Source organism: Scylla paramamosain, chromosome 37 (genome assembly GCF_035594125.1).
Source record: "Scylla paramamosain isolate STU-SP2022 chromosome 37, ASM3559412v1, whole genome shotgun sequence".
NCBI lineage: Eukaryota > Metazoa > Arthropoda > Malacostraca > Decapoda > Portunidae > Scylla > Scylla paramamosain.
Window position 1 is genome coordinate 2,285,001 of NC_087187.1, and position 12,500 is coordinate 2,297,500.

Below are 12,500 nucleotides of genomic sequence, written 5' to 3' on the forward strand. Positions count from 1 at the left end.
AAAGGCACACTCTCCCTCTTCATCGTTCCTCTCCACCTTCTACTTGTGTGTCTATCTTTTAAGTTAGGACTCCACCTCTGCTACTTCCTCCTCGTCTTGCGTGGTGGAAGGGCGGCGGAGACTCAGGGAAGGTAAATAACAAAGGGAGAGGGAGAAAAATAAGGACCGTTTGAATAGGAAGTTGAGAATACAATTGGATAAATTTAGTGGTTGAGTTTTGCGCTTCAACTTAGAAAGGGGAGAAGGAAAGAACTGTAGGGTAATAATTGATAGATAGATAGATAGATGAATGATTAGATCGATAGATAAAAAGATAGATGGAAGAAAGAGGAAAGAATTGTACAGTAATAAGAATAGATGGATAAATGGCTGGGCAGATAGATAGATAGGGAGAAGAAAGAGAAAATAACTGTAGGAATATAAAAGAAATAGATGGATGGGAGAACGAACGATCAAAATAAAAACAAAAACACACGCGTATACACACACACACACACACACACACACACACACACACACACAGAGGGAGAGAGAAAAAAAGAATAAAAGGAGGAACAAGAACAGGGAAAAAAAATACAGACAAACAACAAACAAGAAAAAAGAAGAAAAAAAAGAAGAAGAAACAATATCAAAGAAAGAGAATAAGAAAGAAAATTACAACAAACGAACAACAAACAGGAAACAAGAAGGTAAAGAAGAAGAAGAAGAAGAAGAAGAGAAAGAAGAAGAACAATCATAAGGAACAATCAAAGCACAATAACAAGAACAGAAAAGAAAACACAAACAACAAACAAGAAGAAGAAGAAAAAAAGAAGAAGAAGAAGAAGAAGAAGAAGAAGAAGAAGACCACCAAAGAACAAGAACAAAAAAGAAAAAACACAAACAACAAACAAACAAACAAACAAGAAAAAGAAGAAGAAGAAGAAGAAGAAGAAACAAATAGAACAAGAACAAGAAAATAAAAAACACAATAAACAAACAAACAAACAAACAAACAAACAAACAAACAAACAAACCACCACCCAAAACAAAAACAAAAACAAAAAACGAAGAAAAAAACAAGAATAAAAATCAACACAAGAACACACAAGAAACAGGAAGAAGAAAAAAAAAAGCACACCAACCCAAACCTTTCTACCTGAACCCCCCAACACACCTACACACACACACACACACACCTACACCAATAAACTCCATCCCTCCATTGCCGCCAAAACTTCGCTGTCAGAACTTCCAAGGTTTCTCAGACAGCTCGTAATTCAGTCACTCTTCTTCCTCAGCATAGACGCCAAGACGCCTCGTGTGCCAGCAAGCGTTTTGTGCAAAGTTTGAGCAATATGGATGAGAGAGAGAGAGAGAGAGAGAGAGAGAGAGAGAGAGAGAGAGAGAGAGAGAGAGAGAGAGAGAGAGAGAGAGAGAGAGAGAGACGAAAGATGTGAAGGATTAAATATAGGATACCTTTAATATCCTTAGATGTCTACCTGTGCATGTGCAGCTTGGGAGAGGGAGAGAGAGGGAGAGAGAGAGAGAGAGAGAGGGAGAGGAGACGGTGTTTAGATATGACAAACTTAATATTAGAAATGAGAGGATAAGAGGCAGGAAGAGGAGAAGGAGGAGAGGAAGAGTAGTAGGAGGGAAGAGGAAGTAGAGCAATGTTAGTGGCTGAAGAGAGGAGGAGGAGGAGGAAGAGGAGGAGGAGGAGGAGGAGGAGGAGGAGGAATGACAGGAAGAGTACTGAGGTGAACAAAGTAGAAAATTAATAGATAAGGAAAAAGAGGAAGAGGAGGAGGAGGAGGGACAGGTAGACACAACAGGTGAAGCACAGGTAAAGATTCAGACAGGTGAGGTAGATTAAGGTAGGTAAGGCAGGTAGACAGATCGTTTACAGGTAGATATAGACTGCAGGTAGATTGATGGCTTAGGTGAAGGTTATGGGGACAAATTAGTAGATGAGATTAGTAAGAAAAAGACGTCAGGAATGGTAAGATAGACAGGTGGGTAGGTAAGATTTAAATGTGATATACGTAAGATCAGCAGCTGAGGGAAAGAAAGATAAAGAAAGTAGAAAAAAAAAGAAAAAAAAAAGATTGTTTGGTAAGGAGAATTAGATAAAAGTTAGGAATAGCTTGATAGTAGATAGTTAAGTAAGAAGAAAGACTAGTAGGAAAAGAAAATAAGATAAAGAAAGTTAGAAAACAAACAAAGAAGAATACAAATTGACAAAAAAACGAAGAAAACAAGAAAAATCAAAGAAAATGTACAAAAAACAAAAAAAGACATCCTGACCCCTCTCCAGTGCCATATACCAGTGCCTGAGTGTCACGCCCCACTCACACTGACCTTGGGGAGGGGCGGGACGGCAGCGAAGGCTCTCCCCCGATGGATTGGCGTCTTGTCTCCTCGCTAACACTGAGCAGAGAAACAGGGGAGGATGAAAACCCTGGGGCACGCCACTCACCCACTCACGCACTCACTCGCTTGGTTACTCGCTCGCTCTCATGCCCCAGGGTAAGGAAAAGTATAGAGTTTTACATAAGAAAGGAAAGGTTATTGTTATCATTGTTATTATTAATATTATTGTTATTACTTATGATTTTATTTATATATTTATTTATTTTTTTTTTGTATTAGGTGAAATTTGTTTAGTTTTAGCTGGTTTAATCTAAGGTTAGCGTGTTAATTAGTTAGTGGTTAGAGAGAGAGAGAGAGAGAGAGAGAGAGAGAGAGAGAGAGAGAGAGAGAGAGAGAGAGAGAGAGAGAGAGAGAGAGAGAGGGAGAGAGAGAGAGAGAGACAAAAATATGAAAAGACCAAAAAAAAATAAAAAATAAAAAATCACATTGATAAGCAAAATCTAGCGAATCAGAGAGAGAGAGAGAGAGAGAGAGAGAGAGAGAGAGAGAGAGAGAAACCATATTCTGAAACACTGCGCCGCACCTCCACTACTAAAAGGGTCTAATTGAACCTAGACGTGTTTTTTAGGGTGTTTCTACGGTGCCAGTGACAGAGTAACAAGATTTCTACGGAATCAACAGAAGAAACACCCTTGAGAAACCGGCTTATCATCTCTGTGGCCTTTGAAAATAGTCGTGGTTTGAGGGCAAGGCGTTTCTGAATACGGACCAGAGAGAGAGAGAGAGAGAGAGAGAGGGAGAAGGAGACTCACCATGGGAGGAGGAGGGGGGAGACAGCGGTGATGGTGGTGGAGACACAGCTCGAACGGCGGCTCCATCCCTCACCACACACACTAGCGACAGACAGACAGACAGACAGGTAGACAGCGACAGAGGTACAGAGGCGCAGGTACAGCTACACGCAAGCTCAGGTACAAAACTCATTACTAGTACATACCATTGTGTTGCACCTGATTCTTTTCCCGTTTTCTTTTTTTTTTTTTTCTCTCTCTCTCTCTCTGTCTCCTTCTACATCTCTTCTTTTTCACTCCTACCTCGTGTTTCTCCTTTTTCGCCTCTTCCTCCTTTTTTTTTTCTCTCCTTTTGCATCTCTTTTTCCATCCAGTCTATTATTTTTTTTTATATTGTTAATTTTCTAGTTTATTAACTTTCTATTTGCCTTTGTTAATTTTCTCTTGTTTTGTTGTATTTTTCTTCATGATTTAATTTCGTTTATGGCTGCAATGCATACGTTTTCTTCAGTTCCCGCCAAAAAGTTTAAATCTAATTCCTCCAATCTGCTTTCAAAAACCTCCCGGCTTAACGTACCTACAAGCATCACCAAAAAAAAAAATAAATAAATAAAAAAAAAATAAATAAATAAATAAAGTAAATAAATAAATACCGTTTAATTCACATCCCCTACAATTCCTACGCATGCATTTTCTAAAGTTCCCGCCAAAAGTTCAAATTTAATTCCTTCAATCTGTCTAGTTTCAAACCCATGCGGCTTTACGTACGTTGAAGCACCGACAAAAACTCCGTTAATCTCGCAACACTGCCACTAATGAGGACACTTTACGGGGGAAATGAACCATCTGGGACTGAGGTGAGGGCGAGGCGGGCGTGGGAGTGACCTAGTGGACCGGGCTGCGGGGGCGCGAGATTAAAGGAAGATTGATGAAACAAATGAACTGCGAAGGGAACAGAATGACTTGGGGAGAAAGTGAAAGAGAGTCAGAGCTAATTGCGTACGTCTGCCGGAGATTAGCTTGATTTAGAAGGTTTAGCAATAGTATTGGTAACAGTGGAGGCGGGAAGAGTAAATAGGTGTTGAAAGAGGTGCGCGATAATTAAAGAATAAGAGGATCTAATGCTTTATAAGGCGAGATAAGCTATTAAGAACGTTTTGCGATGGTATCAATAGCAGATTCCAAAGCTCTATTCGTAGTATAAGTGATCAAAATAAAAATAATAAAGGAAAAGTGAAGTTCAAAAAATTGTATAGGAGTGATAGAGACAACAATAAGTAAAAGAAGAAAGGAAACGATAAGGAAAAGAAAGGCACCAAAACTATCGTAGTATAAATGATCGAAACAAAACAGAAAAATACAAACAATAAAGGAAAGAAAGGCACCAAAACTATCGTAGTATAAATGATCGAAACAAAACAAAAAAATATAAACAATAAAGAAAACAAAGACACCAAAACCACCATAGTATAAATGATCGAAACAAAACAAAAAAATATAAACAATAAAGAAAACAAAGACACCAAAACCACCATAGTATAAATGATCGAAACAAAACAGAAAAATACAAACAAGAAAGAAAAGAAAGGCACCAAAAACTGGTGCCCTTCGCCTGAGTACACACGCTTACAAATGAGACGAGAAAAATAAGGTAAAAGCATCCAGTGGTCTCGGAAGGCGGACAATAGACGCTGGAACTCGTTTACGAAAGGTTCCAGAAAGTCTCATTAGTTGTTGATGTTCATGTGAGGGGAACGTGCATCGATTCCAGAAAGCAATTTGGAGTCTCGAGTGGCCATACCAGCAGAGTTCCCGTGAGTGTGACGTTGGACACTCCCCTCACCTTTTTTATTCTTTCTCTTTCCCTCCTAAGTGTAGATTTTTGATAGGGAAGGAAGGAAGACGTAAAAATGGCGTTTGGAAGAAGATACACAACAAAAGATCATTTTAAACCGTAAAGAGGTTAGATTTAACTATATAGATAAGTGGTGTATAGGTTAAAATAGATGTAGAAGGCAAAGTGTATATATGGCACTGGGAAGGGAAGATAAAACAAAAGAGCATCGTGTAGCATAGATATTAGATCCCACGTAACGCTTATAGTTAAAAGATGTATAGAGATCAAGAACTGTAGGTTTTTTTTGTACGCAATGTAAGGCAAGGCGCAATGGTCATGTAGAAAGAATCAGAACAAAACAAAAGAGCATCGTGAAAAGTTAAGATATTAGATTCCACGTAAACTTACAGATTATATAGACAGAGATATTAAGAAATGTAGAGCTTTTAATACAGACCGCAAGGCAAGACGCAATAGAGATAAAGGAATGTAAGAGAGAGAGAGAAAAAAAAAAAGAGCATCGCAAAGTAGAAGTATTAGATTTCTCAAGACATTTAAGAGGAATGAACAATGTATAAGGACTAAAACTTTCTGTTAGTCTCTCTAATACATAATAAACATACGAATTTAAATGATCTATTGCAGCAACATTTAAAGCAAGAGAGAATAGCATTGTCTCGCCCACTACACATGTATGCTGAAATAAAGCAAATGTAAAGATAGTTGGCGTAGAGATTAGTTAATGAAAAAAAAGCTGAAAAGGGAGAAAATGTAAGTAAAAATATAGAAAGTTGATGTAGAGAGAAAAGAAAGTTAATAAAGAGAAGAGGATTATGACAGTAGAGACACGTTGATATAGAAAAAGGGTCAATATGCACTAAAACAAGAAAGACGAAGATCATTTTGGAGAGGAAAATATATAGAAAAAAAAGTTAATGTTGAAAAGGATTAATAGAGAAAAAAATAGAATATACAGAAAAATGACGTCAAAATAGACGAAAAGAAGTTAATGAATAGAAAGACAAAGATAAAATGAGAGAGAGAGAGAAAAAAAAGATCAATATAAAGAAAACATTGATTAGCATTATACTAAACATGTCTCTGCAGAATATATAGATACCATGACATTGAAAAACACTACGAAATACGAGAGGAAAAAAAAAATGAATCAGCTCTATTTTGCACATCAATAGCGCCATCTATCAAGAACAGGAGGCAATTTAAAAAGCTAAGATGTAAGACAGTGCTAAGCTAACATTGTCACATTGAAGAAAGACAATAAAAATTAAACTTACATATTTATACGAAGGAAATCTGGAAAATATAGGGGTTATTCCACACACACACACACACACACACACACACACACACACACACACACACACACACACACACACACACACACACACACACACAGGCACGCACGCACGCACGCACGCACGCACGCACGCACACAGACGGCAGCCTTTGTGTGGTGAATGACAGTAAATGAAGTGAAGAGTGAATAATGATGAATGAGAGAGAGAGAGAGAGAGAGAGAGAGAGAGAGAGAGAGAGAGAGAGAGAGAGAGAGAGAGAGAGAGATTGAAGTTAAATCATTCACAACAACAACAACAACAACAACAACAACATTCATGAACATTAAACAGGCAAACAAACAAACAAACAAACAAACAAACAAGGAAGACCCACCACTCTCTCTCTCTCTCTCTCTCTCTCTCTCTCTCTCTCTCTCTCTCTCTCTCTCTCTCTCTCTCTCTCTCTCTCTCTCTCTCTCTCTCTCTCTCTCTAACAAACAACCCTTCCCTCCCACACACACACACACACACACACACACACACACACACACACACACACACACACACACACACACACACACACACACATACACACACGCACATATTTTTAAGTGATCGGCAGCTGTGAGTGATGGAGGCAAATTGGAGGAGGGAGGGAAAAGGGGGTGGAGGAAAGGAGATAAGAAGGATGGGCAGGAAGGGAAGGAAGAAGGGAGGGAGGGAGGGACTGAAAGAGGGAGGGGAGGAAAGAGGGGTAAAAAAACAAAAAAAAAACAAAGAAAAATGATGAAAAGAAGTGAAAATATACGAGAATGGTTTGAATTTTTTCCTCTTCCTCCTCTTGCTCCTCTTCCTCTTCTTCGTCCTCCTCTTTTGGTGCTTATCTCTCTTCCTCTCATCATCATTTATCTTCATTATCCACTTCATTTCTTTAGTATACAAGTAAAATTCTCTCTCTCTCTCTCTCTCTCTCTCTCTCTCTCTCTCTCTCTCTCTCTCTCTCTCTCTCTCTCTCTCTCTCTCTCTCTCTCTCTCTCTCTCTCTCTCGTCAGGTAAGCTTAACAGTTCCATTACAGGTTAAGTTCTAAGTTCTAATGATGTGTGTGTGTGTGTGTGTGTGTGTGTGTGTGTGTGTGTGTGTGTGTGTGTGTGTGTGATCAGTCTGTCTATATCCTATATCCTGTCTGTCCTTTCTGTCTGTTTATTTATCTGTTTGTCTATCTGTCTATCTATCTACTTATTTATCTATCTGTCTATCTATCTATCTATCTATCTATCTATCTATCTGTCTGTCTGTCTGTCTGTCTGTTTATATTTACCTATGTACCTATTTATTTATCTATCTATCTATCTATCTATCTATCTATATCTTCACCCATCCATTCATCTATCTATCTCTCTCCATCTATCTTTCTATCTAATTATCTACTACGGATGCATCTGTCCAAATTTCTATGCATGTACGTACGTTTAAATATATGTCTACAAATAAACACACATTTACGAGCATCATAAAGACTCCTACTAAAAAAAAACAAAAAAAAAAAAACAAAAAAAAAACATCTCTTAGTCATCGCTAATTTACATACGCATTATGTCCAACTGGAAAAGAAATTATCTGCCAAGTTAATTAGCAAGGTAATGAGAGTTGTTTGGATGCGTCAGGTGTATGGATGGTGTGTTTGGGAAGGCTGGTGTGTGTACGGATGCGTTTGGTGTGTTTTCTGTGTTTGGGAAGGCTGGTGTGTGTTTTGGTGTGTTTTTGGGGAGTTTAAAATGTGTTTGGTGTGTTTTGTGTGCGTTTAGGAAGCTTGGTGTGTGTTTTGGTGTGTTTTTGAGGAGTTTAAAATATGTTTGGTGTGTTTTGGTGCGTTTGGGAAGCTTGGTGTGTGTTTTGGTGTGTTTTTGGGGAGTTTAAAATGTGTTTGGTGTGTTTTGTGTGTGTTTGGGAAGCTTGGTGCGTGTTTGGTGTGTGTTTGGAAAGTTTGCAAGCTTCCCTTAATAATATGCATGTGCGTGGCAGCTGGGAGGTGAAATATATTGCAAATTGACAGGTTTAAATGCCAGGTAGAAATGGACAGGTGTGCTGAGGGTATTAAAGGTGGTATATTGTTGTGTGTGTGTGTGTGTGTGTGTGTGTGTGTGTGTGTGTGTGTGTATCTTTCATTTTGAGGAAGGAAAGGAGAGAGGGAGAAGGGAGAGAATGAAGGAGGGAGGGAGGAATGGAGGGGTGAAGGAGGGAATGGGATATAGGGAAGGAACGAAGAAAAAAGGATGAGAAAGAGATAAAAATGGGATATAGAAGGAAGGGGGAAAGAATGAAGGAAGGAAATGAAAGAAGGAAATGAAAAAAACAAGCGATCTTTTTTATTATTTTCATTCTCTCTATTCATTCTTTCATTTCCTTATTTTCATCTTTCATTCATCTTTTACTGCCCTTCCCTTTCATTTAACATCCATTCTCTCTCTCTCTCTCTCTCTCTCTCTCTCTCTCTCTCTCTCTCTCTCTCTCTCAAAACATTACAATCCTCTCAACTTTTTCGAACCATTGTCTCGACTGAACCATCTATTTTATTTTGGGATTCAGTGCTTCATTCATTCCACCACCACCACCACCACCACCACCACTACAACCACCACCATTCTGTGCAAGTTTCAGTGGTTACTTGCATTCATAGAGAGAGAGAAATAGAGAGTTAGTGAAGTGAGTGAGAGTTAGTGAGTGGGTGAGAGGGTGACATGAATTGATGTTTTAGAGAGAGAGAGAGAGAGAGAGAGAGAGAGAGAGAGAGAGAGAGAGAGAGATGCTATAAAAAAAAATGTTTGGTGAATAATGTAAACGAAATTATGCAAATGATATGAAATGATGAATGATTGATGTTGTGGAATAAATTGTTGATTTTTTTGGGACAGAAAACAAACGAAACTGATGAAAGTAATTGAATATTCGTGTGTGTGTGTGTGTGTGTGTGTGTGTGTGTGTGTGTGTGTGTGTGATTGAGCATGAATTCAAGTCAGAAATTCTAAATAAAAAAAACATTAATTTCTTAGTTAAAAAAAGAAAAATAATAATAATAAATGGATGAAAAAGGCAAAAATATGAATGAATGAATGAATGAATGAATGAGGAAATAAAAAAAGATGAAACAACACACACACACAGTAAACATATAACTAATTAATAACAAACGATAAACAGGAAGAACAGGTGAAACGAACAATAATGAAGACAATACACTTTTTAAAACACACACAAACAAACAAACAAACACAAACAAACACAAACAAACAAACAAACAAACACAGATACCTAGATTAACTAACCACACAAACCCACACACACACAAACCCACACACCCCAATTACAAACCCGCCCCGACCCACACACTTACGCACACACCCCTCCCGCCTTACCTGGAGGTGGTGGAGCAGACTGAGGTGTTGGACCGGGAGCGCTTGGAGATGATAGAGTCCCCCCTGTTGATTATTCCCTTGGAGGTGATGGAGAAGGAGCGCAGGCGGTATATCTCCTCGGCATCCCTCGGGTTGTACGGTTTTTCAGGGAGGGAACTGACGCGGGGCCTGAAGTGGTCGGGGGCTGGAGAGAGAGAGAGAGGGGGGAGAGACAGAGGGTTGATGAGAAAGAGATAAAGAGAGATAGAGTATGGTGTGAATATATGTGTGAATGTTTGGTGTAGTTTGAGATAGGAGGAGGAGGAGGAGGAGGAGGAAGAGGAGGAGGAGGAGGAGTTATGAGAGCTATAGGAAGGGGAAAGACTTAGTACTAATATTGCAAGAGGAAGAGGAGGAGGACGAGGAGGAGGAAGAGGAGGAGGAAGAGGAGGAGGAAGAGGAGGGTCACTACTTTACGAGATTGCATAGAAATGGAAGAAAAGATAAACAAAAAAGAGGAAAGAAAAAGAAAACTAATTTATGAAAGAAAGAGAGGAAGAGGAGGAGGAGGAGGAGAAGGAACAAGAAGTGCGGAAGAGGAAGAAGAAGAAGAGGATATGAAAGAAGGAAATGTAGAGGTGTGGAGATTGATTGGGGGTGAGTGTGGAAGATGAGGAGGAGGAGGAAGAAGAGGAGGAGGAGGAGGAGGAGGAGGAGGAGGAGGAGGAGGAGGACTGGTCGGGATGTCAGTAAGTGTCAGAATAATGAGGCGTAATGGTCTGAGAGAGAGAGAGAGAGAGAGAGAGAGAGAGAGAGAGAGAGAGAGAGAGAGAGAGAGAGAGAGAGAGAGAGTAAACAAGTCCCCATTTCAACCTCTGTATGCGCCCATTTCTCTCCCCATTGTTAGGATTTATGGGGTAGCGACTCCTCAGGACATCCCCTCTCTCAAGACACACCCCCCTCCCTCTCCCTCTCCCTCTCTCTCTCTCTCTCCCCCTCTAGGTGCAGATATACGTGCGACAAATATTTATCTGTGTTACGAAAGAGAGAGCGAGAGGGGAGAGGGGAGAGGGGAGAGAATTTTGAGAGGGAATGAGAGTGGAATGGGAGGAAAGATGGTAGGAGAGAGAGAGAGAGAGAGAGAGAGAGAGAGAGAGAGAGAGAGAGAGAGAGAGAGAGAGAGAGAGAGAACAACAAAGAAGAGAAACTGTGAGAGACGAAAAAAAAGAAGAATGAAATGAAGAATAAAAGAAGGGAGAGTAATAATGAAGAGAGAGAGAGAGAGAGAGAGAGAGAGAGAGAGAGAGAGAGAGAGAGAGAGAGAGAGAGAGAGAGAGAGAGAGAGAAGAGGGATTTTGTTAAGGTTCCAAATTGATAAGTTGACTCCATCCTCTTAAGAATCAGCTTTGGGAGAGGCAGTGAGAGAGAGAGAGAGAGTATGTATGGAGGCGAGAAGGGGAAGGAAGAGAGAGGGAGAGGGATTGGAAGTAGCAGAGTGGGCTGAAGAGGGAGAGAGGATGGGTCAGAGAGGGAGAGGGAGAGGGAGGGTGGGAGCGTGGAGGGGCAGTGAGAGGAGTAGACGGAGGGTGAGTAGAGGAAGAGAGCAGGATGTAATGTAATTCTCTCTCTCTCTCTCTCTCTCTCTCTCTCTCTCTCTCTCTCTCTCTCTCTCTCTCTCTCTCTCTCTCTGTGTGTGTGTGTGTGTGTGTGTGTGTGTGTGTGTGTGTGGAAATAATTGTAATAATGAAAAAAAAGAAGGATGATGATGATGATGATGATGATGATATTGCTACTTCTATAACAACAACATCAACAACAACTACTACTACCACTACTACTACTACTACTACTACTACTACTACTACTGGTCATAATAATAATAATAATAAAAGATGAAGAATGAAAAAAAAAAGAAATCTGATTAAATGTTAGATGAATAATTGATATAATACAAACTCCTCCTCCTCCTCCTCCTCCTCCTCCTCCTCCTCCTCCTCCTCCTCCTCCTCCTCCTCCTCCTCCTCCTCCTCCTGTCCCCCACTAATAGCTATAGTTAGTATAGAATAGTTACCCAAACAGTCTAGTAAGGACCTCAAAGTCTTGCTGTTTGGCCTTCCTTTGTATTCCTCTTCCTCCTCATCGCCCTATTTATCATTCTACTCCTACTTCCATCCTGCACACACACACACACACACACACACACACACACACACACAATAAGTAACATTAAGAGCGAAGGCAGCAATTACACCAAGGGGACTGGCACTGGCCCTGGGTGGCACTGGTGTGAAGGCCCTTGTTAGCAGTGCCTGTGTCGTGTGCGCGTGAAGAGAGAGAGAGAGAGAGAGAGAGAGAGAGAGAGAGAGAGAGAGAGAGAGAGAGAGAGAGAGAGAGAGAAGTTGGGTATATTTTTTACATGGAGGGCAAAAGGCGATTATTGGGCGTGAGAATTTTCAATCAGCGTTGCTAAGTGATAATCCTGGCGCGGTTAACTTAATTATCACCTGTTTTCGTGTGTCTCCCAGCCAGGTGTTGCTCTCTCTCTCTCTCTCTCTCTCTCTCTCTCTCTCTCTCTCTGATTATTACTCTATATATTTTGTCTATCTATCTATCTATGTATCTTTCTATCTATCTATCTATCTATCTATCTATCTATCTATCTGTCTGTGTCTCTATATATTTATCAGTCTATCTCTATCTATGTATCTATATTTATTTCAATTCTTACCATGTTTTTCATTTAATCTCTCTCTCTCTCTCTCTCTCTCTCTCTCTCTCTCTCTCTCTCTCTCTCTCTCTCTCTCTCTCTCTCTCACGCCGTATATAGCG

The 12,500-nt window shown here is 40.0% G+C and overlaps 1 protein-coding gene across 3 annotated transcripts in view; it reads right to left on the reverse strand.

Annotated features, from left to right (window-relative positions):
- The window catches only part of LOC135091326 (GTP-binding protein REM 1-like), an 86,002-nt gene that overhangs the window by 14,381 nt on the left and 59,121 nt on the right, over window positions 1-12,500 (reverse strand). For 2 of the 3 annotated variants that reach the window (XM_063988863.1, XM_063988864.1), the window contains exons 4-6: window positions 9,693-9,876; window positions 3,165-3,245; window positions 2,341-2,409 (exon numbers count right to left, since the gene is read on the reverse strand). In XM_063988863.1, the coding sequence (XP_063844933.1) occupies window positions 2,341-2,409; window positions 3,165-3,245; window positions 9,693-9,876 (334 nt within the window). The remainder of the gene's footprint in view (window positions 1-2,340; window positions 2,410-3,164; window positions 3,246-9,692; window positions 9,877-12,500) is intronic. The other variant, XM_063988865.1, reaches the window with a different exon arrangement.